Source organism: Charadrius vociferus, unplaced genomic scaffold (genome assembly GCF_000708025.1).
Source record: "Charadrius vociferus isolate BGI_N301 unplaced genomic scaffold, ASM70802v2 scaffold960, whole genome shotgun sequence".
NCBI lineage: Eukaryota > Metazoa > Chordata > Aves > Charadriiformes > Charadriidae > Charadrius > Charadrius vociferus.
The window spans coordinates 65,039-79,184 of NW_009646519.1; the positions used below are offsets into that span (position 1 = coordinate 65,039).

General features: G+C 42.1%; 1 protein-coding gene across 1 annotated transcript in view; it reads left to right on the top strand.

Moving 5' to 3' along the window:
- Positions 1–1,577: 1,577 nt before the first annotated feature.
- Positions 1,578–14,146, top strand: part of LOC104286510 (puromycin-sensitive aminopeptidase) — a 36,181-nt gene continuing 23,612 nt past the window's right edge. The window contains exons 1-2 of the mRNA XM_009885112.1: positions 1,578–1,715; positions 8,312–8,396. Of these exons, the coding sequence (XP_009883414.1) occupies positions 1,578–1,715; positions 8,312–8,396 (223 nt within the window). The remainder of the gene's footprint in view (positions 1,716–8,311; positions 8,397–14,146) is intronic.

Sequence of the window (14,146 nt, forward strand, 5' to 3'; positions counted from 1 at the left end):
CCCTCCCCCATAGTGGGGTATGTAGGTTCGGTGGGAAGCGGTCGGAGCCACGGGTATCCGCCTCGCTGGTATCCCCCGCTTTCCCCCCCAAAAAAAAATCCGTAGCGAGCACCCTGTTCCCGTTTCCAGCCCCCAGCGCGCTGCTTTTATCTCTCTCCAGCCATTCAGATGGCTCAGGATTTTGCTGGAAAGACAAAAACTACCACATAGGCAATTAAACGAGAACTCCCCCGGTGTCGTACGGTAAGCTGGTAGGCCTCGGTGTCACGAAAAAGCTTGGAAGTCAGCGAAGCGAAATGCTGGGATAACAGTGGGAAGGGGCACGCAAACTACAAACGCCAGGTCTGCCTGCCTCTTCTGGAAGGGAAAAAGCTTTAACCGGCCCCCCGCCCCTCGTGTTTCAAAGCCAGAATGTTTGATGAAAGCCCTCAAGTCTCATAGTCATTCTCGGGCCGCCGTGCCAAGATTTCCTAAATTTGCTTTCATGTCTTTCCTTGTGCAATGATTTGAAATAGATGCGGAATTGTAAGGGCTCACCGGGCTTTTTCTGAAAAGGGGATGACTCTATCGAGAGCTCAAAAATATTCGAGGGAGATTTTAAACACTGACGTGTGTACAGATTTAAACCTTGGTCTAAAGAGGCGGTTAAAAGCCTTGTTTTAAAATGAGGTAACATCGGGGTAATAAAGCTGCTGAATCTGAAGCACAGGTACGGAAGAGAGCGAGTGCCTTGCTGGGCAAGTGTCTGGTGCCAGTGGAAGTTGGGGAGGGCAAAAAGATGTGGATGATAGTGAATCTTGTGACTTTGGGGACCTGGAGGGAAGACGGCCAGAGATGAGTAAGTTTGTGTCATGTGGAAGAAACGCTGAAAACGTAAATCGCCTTGCAGATTTTGTTCTAGCTCGAGTCCTCAGGCCCCTGCTGTCTGCAGGGTCTCAGTTTGATGGCGCATCGGCCTGGGTGAAAATGCTGGCTTGAGAAATTCCCAATCTCTTCCGCCTTAATCCTAGCCACCTATTCCTGTCTTCGCACCCAAGTTCCTGCTCCTCAGTCCAGTTACAGCTGTGGGGCTGTGCTGTAAATGGGATCACTGAAATCATCCAGGGTAAAAATAACACTCGGGGGGAGGGGAGCAGTGGCTTTTTAAGCCGGCGTTGCTACTGAGGAGGGAGTGGTATTGAACAGCAGCCTCAGAAACTTCGTTTAAATCCAGCAATAACGAGGGTTTGGAGGCTTCTTGTGGACGTGGTAGTTGGTTTGTGTATTTTAGTCCTGTTGAGGTATTTTTATTATTGTTTGCTGTTCAGGGGATTGCTCAATGAATTCCTAGAGCGATGGATAGCACCTGACAATGCAAAATCTTGGACTTTCCTACCAGCTGAGGGCATGTGTTAAGGAAGAACACTGATCTGGCAGGTTCAAGCTTGTAAAAAAACTCTTGTTCACATCACGGTGAGCTGATCTGATATTCCCACTGTAGAGGGCAATAAAAAAATATAGGACAAGGTTTTTAAAACATATCTAAAGTATATATCTTTATTTTTAAATAACTTTCAACAACCGTAGACCAAAGAATCATGAGGCCACATCCCAGCTGTGTGCAAGCAAGTACAGGAGAGGTGCGGGAAGGTGTATGGGGTGAGTGTTCGCATGCTTGTCTCGAGTTAGAAAGCTGCGCTTTTGCTGTGGCTGCCAGAGCCCAAAGCACGGTAAAGGCACATTCCAGAAAATTAGAGGGTAACTCTTCTGCACCTTAATGGAGAGAAGAACAACCAGCTCACCGACAGTGCGAGGTGGACAGGATACTTTTTGTACAAAGGAATGGCTGACTTAAGAATATTCTGACATTTCCTAGTCCTTTGTTATTGAGCTGGGATCGAATCTAGAAAATAAAAACATACTTGTGTGCTTTTGGATCCAATTGGCTCAATTAAGGACCTGTTGGCCATTGTAGTGAGGTGGAGTGGAGCTCATCGCTGGCATTCTGTTTTCAGCATACTCGAGACCTCTGGCATACATTGTACAGACATGGAGGTAAAAGTGATTTTATGTTAAGATGCAAACGTTGAATTTTCCAGATTTTGGTAGGAAAATACTACACTGCCTCCTCTTGAGATCCAGGTATCTGTTTATAACCAATCAAGAGTAATTATTAGTCCCTCTGTTCCATTCCAAGATGATAATGGCTGGACAAGCAACAATCCACATCAAGTACTTAATCCAGTGATGCTTTCTGACCTGCGGCATGAGTACTGAAACTTTGACACCGTAATCAATCATGATTAATCACAAAATGAGGAAAACTCTTCATTGCTACATCAAAAGTGTTTATTTGCTTTGTTATTTTGCATCTTTAACAGCAAACTGGAATTACTGAAGGCTGTGATGGTTAGTCAGGACATTACAAGTAAACACTTGATCAGTCAGTTTGTGTTTTACACTTAGAGCCATTAAATAGGATTTGGCAGCCCTCTGTGTAGAATTTTGCTAAGTCTTTTGACTTGAGCAGCAAGCCCTAAAGAAATGTTAAATAACCTTCCAGTCTTGGCTTTGGGGCAGTACACTTGTGTTGGCTTTTGCACTTACAAATAACTTAACATTTATTATTGCGTTTTGTTACACTTATATGGCTCCTTCAAATAAGCTTCAGAGGATAAGGCCTTTTATGATTCAAAAGATAAGGCTGTTGCTTCAGTGTCAGCAGTGACCAGGTTTATTTCAAAGCTTTGAAAAGAAAAGATGCGTGTTTGTAGTTTATTGCAGCACTTCTAGTTTTCAGGTTAGGGTGTCCCTCTGTCTAGTATTTGTTGTTCCTTGATAAAGGAACGATACTGAAATCTGTGTCTTGATAAAGTTTAATTTCATAGCCTTTGGAAGCTGAGCTTGTTAAGCGTCTGGTAACCTAAATATTAATTTTTTTTTTTTTCTGGTTACTTGAGATTTTTAAATAATGTAATTTGTGGTCATATGAATATTTTTGAATTTTGTAGAATTGTGTAACATTTATATAAAACTGACAGTATATAATTGCCATTGGTCACAGTTAAAAACCCCCAAATCCTTAGGGGTTCCTTGTGAAATAGTTCCTTTATCACAGCTGGGACAAAATGCAATTGTGGGAGAATCGGACACTGCGGGTTGGTAGCAGATCTGGAGCTGAAATAGTCGCCCGCTCACAGTCCTGCGCTGGATCTGTCAGTTATGGCGTCTTTTAGCATTTTAAACTGTTGATTTGTTAGGTGTGTGGGGATGTTTCTGAATGAGCACAATTAAGATTATTATTTTTTTTTTGGTGGAAGTAGTTCATCTATTTTATTCATCTGTTAGCCTGAGATTTAATTATTATAACCCTGATTCTCAGGGTCTAGTTATCAGTGTGGTGCACTCATATTACTCAGTGTCTAGGTCAACTTTTTTCCATTCTGCTTTTGACTCCTGGGAGGCCTAACCGAGGGCTGGAACAAAGAGGGGATGTGCAGCCGTTCTGTTCTTCAGCATCGTGCTGAAATGGCAAACACGAGGAACTAGCAACAGAGAAGCAAACATCTGGCTCCCGAAGTTCAACGATTGTTTTAAGCTTCTAAATGGAAGTTCTTGACACCATCGCGGCTCCAAACCATCACCTGTCCGGCGCGGGGTGTAGTGGTGCAGAGCTTCAGAGAGGTTTCATGGTTGTCTTTGAACTTCCCGGTATTTACCTCTATATAAACTGCCGCCTTTGGAGAGCGCTGTGTGGTGATTCATTTCTTTCGCTGGGAACTACAGTGAGGTGTTTCTTGGTTGCAAAGCAGCCTATCTCTACTTTAAAGAATTTACAACCTTTTAAATATCTTTCCCAGTCCCTTTAATATGTCTTAAGGGTACTCTGTTATATTTAGCAATGTTTAACCTGTATCTGTTGCTTTTTATAGGTTAATTATGCAGTATCTGCTAGACTAACGAATGTGTAGTCTTCTGATCCTGCTGCATGCCAGTTAAAGATTAATTGTGACGCTCTTTTTTGTAAACCTTGAAAAATTAAGCTTAATGGGTGTAGTATTTGTGATCAGTGTCTTTTGGAGGGGGAAGTTGTCTAGTAGAAATATATGGTCATGTTATCCAGCATTGTAACTTGCGTTTCCAGCACATGAAATCAGATCTGAATTTGAGTGTTAAAGGTACCGTGCTGAGTCTTCAAGTCTGGTCCTTCAAAGTCAGGACCTCGGGGCTCTGCGGACCCTTATGCCACCAGCTTCAAAAATAGGAATGCCTTTGCTCTTCTCCCCCGCAGAAAGGCCTCTTTCAGTTCTGCAATTCATAAGGCCAATTGCATTGATCATGGTTATAAAGGGATTTACTTGTCTGTGTGGATTTGACAATTCTGAAGTATGTGCGGCTGCTACGTATAAATGTAGTTGGATGCTCTTTGGAATGAAGTGAATTTTTCCAGTGGGCCAATTAGTTGTGGCATTGGCAATTTTACTGCTTGGCTACCATAATTTGCTCGAGATGCAGATGAATAAAACTTTTTATTCCTTTTCTCATTGAAGTTTAAAATTCTTAAAAAGATACAACCTAGAACAAAACGGAGGTTGTCTATTTTTAGAGAGCAAAATGCTAAAAACATACGTGCTTGTTACAATGCTACATTTAGAAAAGAAATCTGAAGCTGAGTGACAAGATTTTAATTATCTAGTCTTATAAATGGCTCTAGAGAATTAGTTTTGACTCCAGCAGATGACTTCTGGTGCACCTCATCCTGTGTTTTGGTGGGCTGGCATTCTACTGAAGCCTTCAAATTCTTGTTTCTCTTGTCTTAAAAAGGTTTTTCCATCAAGTCCTTTCCTGCTCTGATAACCAGAGGAAATCAAAAGCTTTACAGCATCTTCGAGTCCTATTTCACAGAGCCAAATAATTAGCCTTTTTAGCTCTTCTTCTGTCAAATGATGTTACTTTGCAAAACTTTTTGGGGGAATTTAAGCTGTTACCTCCTATTGGGTAAGATTTTCCTTCCCAGAAACAAGAGCTGAGCAGGAGCGTGGATGTGTAGGGCGCTGGGAAGTGTGTGTCATCTTAGTCTAATGACAGGTTACTGACACAGTTAAAACGTCTTAAAGGTCTGTGGTTTTATTGCAGGGCAGACCTGCTTGAGGTATTTATGTCTGGCTAATCTCAATCGGTATTTGAATTGTGATTAATGTTACTAGAGCTTCATCAAAAGCAACAGGTTTAAAGTTTTGAAACGTTCCTTCATTCCAGATATTGGTCTTAGTTCATCTGCTGCTTTGAAGCACGTCAGGCTTTCGGCAGAGTTACTTTCATGGTGTGCATTAGTAGCTTGCTCTTGCCTTGATTAGCCTCTTCTTGTTGAAGAGTAAATTTATTATATTGGAGAGCAAGGTGAAGCAGGGTGACAGTTCACATATATGCAGCTTTGTAATTGGTTATACCTTATGCAGCGAGATGCTTTTTTTTGCCTTTTAATGTGATTGCATTCATGAAAAGCACTGCATGAGCAGAGTATCTGTTTTCCAAAACACGGTATTAGCAGAAATGCAAAAGCAGTTTCAAGGTATCGCTTACAGCCAAACACATTCGTTCATCTTCATGATATACGTGGTGTCTGTAAGCATTAGGCTATAGGTTCTTGTGAGATAAAATGGTCATTAGTTAAGTATGCTGGGCGGTTTATAGTTTTGTTTTTGTTCTTACAGGTGTGTCTGTATTTCATTATTTTTTTGTGGATCAGAGGGAGGAGGCTCTCATGCTGGAGCCTGTGTGCCAACGTGAAAACTTTTTTTTCTTCCCCACTGAATTAAATTCTGAGAGCCTCAGAAGTGTGCTGTCCGGTACACTGTCAATATTGACTTCTGCACGCTGACTTTTGCCCTTCCTTTTTGGGGAGTTGGAGGGTAAATATTTTTTAGGCTACTGGTTCACTCAATCCCTTTAAATGTTTTCTGATATGTTGCACTCTCTTGTAAAACTGCCTTGATATTTGTAGGAGGTAAGAAAAAAAAAATCTAAAAATAGGTAATTGCCTTCCTAAGGAGCCTCTGGAGTTGTCTCGGCTTAAACCTAAACTTTCTTATTTTGCAGGCACAGTGCTACACTGAAAATTCTTCTGTCCTCAGAAGTTGTTTTTTAGAGATGAAGCCTATTGTTAAACCCAGTATTGTCCGCAATTTGGACAGTTCTTTATGCATCTTGAACTCTTAATCCAGAGAGATTTGGATTTCTAGATTGAATAAAGGTCTCTGCTAGACATTGATAAAAAGCTGTTCTCATTCTGGTTTTCCTGTGTTATAGAAGACCTTGACAAACCCCAGACCCTGATATTGTGATGAAAATTGTTGGGCTTTGATCTTAGGTTTTGGGAAGCATTGTAATCCTTTAGTTTCATGCACACCAAATTGGGGGGGGAAGGGGGAAAAGGAGATATTTCAGATTGTAAATCTTTTCTAGAAGCATCAAATCTAACCTGTGTCACTTGTTACATTTGCTAGTTTTATGCTTTGCAAGCATGTTGTCTTTAGAAACAGGTTAAGTTTTCTTAGGTAACGTTGTTTTGGTTTTGTTACCATAAAGAGGTAACACGGGGAAAACAACACAGCTCTTCTGCGCTGTTCTTAGGACGCGCTACCGCAGGGTGACTGACAAGCAGGATTTGGAAAGATCCACTATTAGTTAGGTTGTCAAAAAGCATAAGCCCTTACGTAATTTATTACACAAACAATTCTGTTAACAGGAATAAGCCATGGACGTTTTCTTTGTGAAGTGGGTGACTGAGGTCAGAAAGAAACTTCTGAGTTGGGTTTGTCTTGTGTTGACCGTCCACTGTGGGGGTTGGCTTTCCCTGGAGGATTTGGCATTAGCCCTTCGGTTCACAGATTAGTAGGCTAGATGGACTGTTCTTATGATGTGGGTACGCCTGTGAAGTTAGGCATTTATATTTCTTAAGCCTCTCTTATCGCTGACTAGGCTTGAATTTGGGTTTTGTGTACACAATGACTAAGGACCCATTCCTTCGGGGAGCCTAGGTAGAACAGTTGAAGGCTGAATATCTGCTTCCGTTTACTCATCGTGCGTAGATACCAGCTCCTTTATGGCAGAGTGATAAGTGTCTGCTTCAGCGATGACACTCACAGCTGATTTTGGCTTTGCTTGTAATAAATGCATTTACGTTCGTACGCTCAAACGGTGAGCTGGTGCGCACGTGCAGAGCACTGGGCTGATCTTGCTACGGGGGCGAAGGAGCTCGTGGTTCACGGGGACCAGTTTCCATCACAAAGATGTCCAGTTGGGTTCTGCCGTCTGTTCAAACGTGGATAGCTAGAGTGACGGGTACGGATCTTAGTAATGCATTTTAAGGTTATAATAAGTGACAAACCAAGAAAGGGAGAGAAGTTCCTTATGCTTTAAGGAACTTGCTCTCCGGGGCAGGGAGCAGTTCCTTTGTGCATATGTTAAACTCCAGTTGGCTGTTACAGAAATTTTTGCTCCTTCATTTAAAGAACTGGCGTTGTCTACTGCTAGAAATTGTATCCTGGACTAGCAGGACTACCAGCTTGATCCAGTGTGGTGATTCTAGTGGTTTCAGCCATAAGTTTCTAAATAATTCTGAGTTTAATTCCCAAATATTTTACCCCTTTGTAATTAATTGATATTTAATTTGAATTCCTCTGTATTCAAGCTCTTGCATCCAAATAGAAAGCTGGCACAGTGAGACAGTTTATTACTACGCTGGGAGCTGGCCACTTGTTAAATAAAGCAAAGTGTGTGTAGCCAAGAGCTGGCAGAAGGAAAGCTTTCAGGAAAACGTAAAGGCGAATTTCTTGGCAGATGTTTTTAACCTAAGACATTCTTATAGTGTCGACAGTTTAGAACACAGTACCGTAGGTTGTATTTCTGATCATCGCTGAAAGATGTTTGTGTTCAAAGGCTTTTACTATAGCGTCCTGTAGGTCATCTCTAAAAGGAAGCTTACAGGCTCTCTGTCTATTTTTATTGGTCTTGGATTCCCGGGCACGTACAAGGGCCCTATTGTCAAGCTTTCATACCAATTTTTAACAGGCAGTCCATTCCCTTAAATAATTTACAGTGTTGATAAGTAGGCCTAGATGGCTTGAACATGATTCAAGTACGCGTGTTCCGGAACAAATGAGAGCAGTCACTGAAATATCTTTTTCTTTTTTACCACTCTTAAGCACTAAATTCTGTTGATGATGGAGGGTTTTTTTAGATTAAAGGGAGGTGGAAATGCCTACTTAAGGGAGCTCAAGGGAGCAGGGAACATCATTTCTTCCTGATACTCATAACATTTCTCTTCCAGGTGAAACAGGCAACCAACCAAATTGTGATGAACTGTGCTGACATTGACATTATTACAGCTTCTTACGCGCCAGAAGGAGACGAAGGTAGGATTGCTTTTTTTGCTGGAGTTTTCACATGTTAATCCATTTCATTTCTGATGTGAGACGCTGCTGCCAACAGTTAACAACTTTGCAAAATTGCGTAATAGTTTGATAAGCTAACTTAGTCCTAGAAGCACAAAATTAATTATGTAACCTTTATTCTCTTCTCATTGCTACTGTTTGCATGTTTAAAAAAGTTACCTCAAGCTTCCATGAAATCTGCGTTCTACTCTGTCATGCCCGAGTGTTGTAGGCAAAAGGGTATTGGACTGTTTTTACATTTTTATTTATCTTTATACCAGATAGTTGTGTAAGAACATGATCTGTACCTATGGACTTCGCAATATTGACAAAATCTGTGACAAGGGCTTAGATAAGGAATGCATCAATAATGGCCCGCAGTAGGAAATACTCATTGGGAAGGATTTGGAAAAGTACAGAAGACGCTTAATTGACATTTAGCAGGATGTTCCGAGTGTGGGGCAACATTGAAAAAGGTGATTGTGTGGAGGAGAGAATGGTTGGGATGCAGTTCAGTGAAAGGCTGGAAGTTACTGGAGAAATGGAAGCAGGAGTAGTGCCTGTCTGTAAGACACAGTTACAGCAGTTGACATCTTCCCCAGTTATATTTCGAGGAGATTGAACAGACACAAAAAGTTTTAGCAACTGAAGCATGAAATGATTAAGGTGTGGAAAATAAGCTCCTTGAAACAGAGCGATGGTCTAACAGTGTGCAAAGCCTGTCTGGTTTCCTGATGGAGCCTTTGCTGTTTCACACACAGTAGCTACTTGGGCCACTGGGTGCAACTGTTTCTTAAGTCCTTCAGACAACAAAAGGCTCTGCGGAGCTTCCCTTTTTATAAGGAAAATGCCACAACGATGTCATGAAGCACTTTGTTAAAACCATGATTGTGAATTAAAGGAACGATCTTGATGATGGACAGGAGAAAGGTGTTCCTTTGTTTAGGTTTAAAACTTCTCTAGTATGCTTACGCAACAGCTGAAGGGAGCTGGAGGGAAGGGCTGCGTTTGTCCAAACACCGAAGGAAGAAAAGAAATCTTAATTTTCTGGACTGAATTTTGGTAGGGACAATTTCCGTTCTTGCAGTGACGTTATTCTATGGCTAATAGATTTGGATGTGGCAAGTTGAATGTCTGCAGTGAGTCTTTGCATTTAAATTGCTTTGACTTTTTTTTTGGTTTTTAATATAGTATTAAAGAAACTTCTTAAGAGCAGTTGAGAGCAGCCAAGTGGTGCTTAGGTGGACGGGGAGCTCCGTCCTAAGGAAGCAGCGTTCGGTGGGTGTGTTGTGGAAAAGTAGAGCGCGCTGCAGGAAGTGCAGCCGCGGCGAGAGAGGGCGGCAGAGAAGAGAATTACCAAAGAGCTTGGAGTCTGGCCACCGAGTTTTGATAGTGAAAGAATAGAGCGCTGTTTCCTACGTGCTTGATTTGGGCTCCCGGCTTGTACCCTGGCGCTCCATTCCCGCATGCCTTTCACACGCTGCCGTTAGCGATCTTTAGTTGATTGGATGCACTGTGTTGCTAAGCACTCCTGGAGTCATTTCTTATTCTGAGTAATGAGGTGATAACAAGAGTGGTAGTAATAGCAGAGCGGGTGTGGAGTCTGTTCCACCTACCAGTGTGCCAGAGGCCCAAACCACCTATTAATTTTTTATTTTGTCATTGAGTAAAATGAAAATAAATAGAAAAGGTACCTAGGAATAAAGTCTCTTTGCATTCAAATCAGGAACAATACATAAAATAGAGCACATCTCTATTTTAATGCATTATCTTGTTTTCAGAGCTGATTTCCCTCTCATAGAAGTCTATTTTTCTAGTCTTTAACAGGGATATACTCTCCTTGTAACTTCAAAGTATTAACAGTAGAACTTAACGGAGTAAACCCAAGTAAACGAGAAGCGAGTTTCTGTGGCTTAAATTCCTTCATTCTGCTTTTTCAGCTGGCCTTGAATGCGGCGCTCTGGACCCGCGGGAACATGAGTACAGCGCTCTGGCTGTAGCGTAGGCACTCGCCTCTTAAACCCTTGTATCGTAAATGCTTGAGCTGCAGCTTTGTTGCGTGTTTACTATAATTATACTCGGGCTTCATGGGGTTAAAACATATCTTTCGGTTTGGGAAAGTGCCAACTAGTATAATGGCTTTGGAAGTAAAATTGCATGAAATTGGCAGACTGTTTGCTGGCACCTGTTGATACGGATCCAGTCAGTCTTACTAATGCTTCTATTGTGCACAGCTTCGGGATGGTAATTGTATAACTGGTCTCAAAACCAGAGTACGAAATTTAGTCCAATGAACCGGCAGAAATATCAGCCAGATCATTTGGATTTAGTTACTCAGGTGAGCCCTGTACACATTGCCTATACAGTATGTTTGAAAACGAGCGAGAAGTTAGTGACGTTTTCTCCTTTAGTGAAGGATCGTTACCTCTTTTAGTTCTGTACCTCAGTGGGGAAGAATTTGTCTCACGCTTGTCTCCAAATGTGAGACAAAAGATAATCGGTCACTTATCTTCTTTCAAGTGTGGTTCTGTTCCGAAAAGTAACTGTGAAAAAGAGCTGCTTGTTCAGCAGATACCTGTCCCTCGTGCATCGAGGTGATCTGTTGACTTTTGTGCAGAATTGTTTATTCTATTCTTAATAAATCGTTAGTCTTTGAGTGCCTACTGCGCTGTGGCTTGTACAACAAGAGAATTCTTAGCTAGAACTGTGGGCCGTGTTTTCCCTCCCCTCCTGTTCACTCTTCTGGAGATGGATACAGCAGAGGGTAGAACTTGGTCTTTGGAATTTTAATGCCGATTTGCAGGGAAATCAGATTATTGTCCAGTATTTGACAGGAACTTGAGAGAGGATTTCTGAAGCTTTATAGTCAAAGTAAAAAATTTTGCTGTGTAATCCACAATTGAGTGATAGTGAATAATAAACCAGGAGAGATTGATTACTCAGTACTTTGGAGTAGAAAAATACTCTGTTTAGCCATAAAACTAGCGTAGTGGTTGTAACTGGAGGTTGTGGATTTGCCGTTTGTGCCAGGGACGCTGTAATGGAACAAAGCTACTCAGAAGACGGAGTTTTCCGTTGCTGGAGTTACGCCTGGCTCCTCCCACTAATCATAAAGAGCAGTTGCTTTGTTTTTCTCCAGAAGGTAGGTTTTTGGCATTTGTAGGCAAATGTTTGTAGTGCAGCCGTAGCGTTTAGGTGTGCACGTGCTGTACTACCTTTGTCCAAATGGTTGGCTTTGCTCAGCTAAAGGAAGAACTGAAAAGGCATTCCTAAGCAAGTTGGTTCTGAAGTTAAATTTTAGGGGATTGAGTGTCACGCTTACTGAATGCTGAGTAGTTGGAGCTGCCTGGGAATCTCTCCTTTAAGGAGCTGTGAAATTGTGATGGAGTCATAACTGGTGAACTACATTGTCTTTAGCTTGGAAAGCTTTTCGGATACTGGGGGATCTAAAGCAGGTTCTTAAATTTAGAGACACTTGGAGGGTAGTAGTTGGCAATTTCATATAGAAAATGACCAGCAACTGTAGTGATGTTTGTTTAGCAGAAATAATTGAGTGAACTTTGATTTGTACTTCAACCTTCAAAAGTTTGTAAGGCCAAAACCTCATTCTTTCAGTCTTTTCCTTCCTAGCGTGGTAGGGACATGCTTGGATGCTAGTGCTAGAGGCCGGTTACACCAGGGCCTTAGCTGGTGCTTAAAAACAACAACAGAAGGTCGCTAGTGCTTACGGGAAGCAAAGCAATGTGACCCAAGGGGGTGTAAGCAGTGCTTTCCCTTGGCCCGGGAGCGCTCCCCCTTCGCGGTGATCGTAAGGCAGTCTGAAATCGCAGTGCTGTGGAGAGGGGCAATGACGCTTGTGCCCACTCCCTTCCTTCTGCTGGCATTCACTTTTGTACTGTTGAGCGGCCGTGTGGTTCAGGAAACTGCACTGGCTAAAAACTGCCTCTACGAGGGGAAAAAAAAACAGGCGGCTTGGAGACAGATCATCTTCCTGATCCTGACGATTGTATGTGACTGCCAGTGGAAGGAAGGGAATGGGAACGTGCAGCTGGGGCCAGGTGGGTAAAATGAGACCACTGTCTCTGCCCGTAGCAGACTAGATTTGTTTAAGCCGGTTGTGAAACCTTTCTTTGTTGTAGAAAAGCTCATCTTCGTCCTTTCTTCTGGAGAGGACTTGATGTGACAGCATTTGTAATGGTAAGTTTTTTAAGGAGGCCTGGGCTGCGCTGGCATGGACGGTTTGGGAATATCTGATACGCGCGAATACTTCTGACTCCTTTAAAGGATTTTACAACCACTGGTTTGAAACACGTGAAAAGACGTGAAAGGGCTTGAAAGCATTTGCTTTCTGGGGAACTGCATCGGCGTAGTTCAGTGGCTAATGCTGAAGGAGGACAGCGTGTGCCGTGTCAACGTGTAGATGTTTTAAGCTAACGTGTTTAATTTGCAGATGGAGTAGGCAGAGTGCACACAGTCACTGCAGCTCAGCTGATGAATGCAAGTTCATTAAGCCACCATACATTAATTGCCTGTGACTTCTCCATGCTGTGGAATGAGGGCTACTTGAAAAAATTCCATCTCTTGCACTTGGCTTTGTCTTCACTTTGAAATAGATGCACATTTGACATTGCTTAAAACCCTTGGCTAGCATCCATGTTTATAAGCATGTAATACAGAAATTGGGATCATTAATTGATGTATCCATCTGGGTACTGTGCAATTTCAGGAAGTACTCTGTAGAAGGATTGTAATTTATTTTAAAAGCTATTGTAAAATTTGATATGTAGCGCTCTGAGTTTGGGAGGGTTGCTAGATCCGATTTTTATGCGTTTTTTCCAAAGGCATGGAGCACTAGCAGCTTTTTATTTTCTCATGCAACTTGGTCCAGACTGTGTACTAATGTGCTAGTGATTAACTTGCAACCTTGCAGTGCCAAACTCTCCAAAGTTAGTAGGCTGCCAAAATTGTGTTGTTCTCTTCAGGAGCTTTTGTATTCAACACTGTTAGGAATTCGGACGGCCTTTTACTGCAATTACATCTTTGTTATAAGCAGTTCTCTTAAACTCTAACAAAAAGTATTGTTGATGGTTTTCCATGGTTCTTTTGCTCTGGATTAAATTATTGGCACTGAATAGTTAGTTTAAAAAAAAAAAAAATGTGAGTTTGAATCTTTCATTTATATTCTGCTGTTTCGGAGATGGGTATCTAAGCAGCTGCTTTGAGAATTACAAAAAATTGCTGGAGTTGAGCGTGGAAAGACACTTCTAGACACCAGCTCCTCAATGAATACAGGTCTTGTGAAACTTTAAATGAGCGTTACCTTGTGTTCCGGATGTACTCTTGCCGTTGCTTTTTAAGTGTTCATCAGAGGTGAGTTGTCAGGGCAGGTGGGACGTTCCTGGGGTGTCACAGGGCTCTGCTTTGGTGGAGATTGTCATCAGTATGTACCGGGAGCGCTCAGCATCGCCCCTGAGGTGGCTGCCCCCAGCCTATTTGACTATAACTTGTTTAAACGTTGTTTCTAACCTTAGGGTGATTGGGATCCAACACTGTAAAATTAAGGTTGAGAAGCTGTTTGAAACAAGGTTGCTTTCTTCAGTGTGGTAGTACGCTTTCCCAGGCTGGTGTGGACGGTAAAAAACCTGAAGGTCTTCACTTTCCTCCAGCGCTGGTAACGCTTACCAGTGTCTCTTTCCTACAGCTGTCCTACTACAGGTTATAAAGTAGAACTA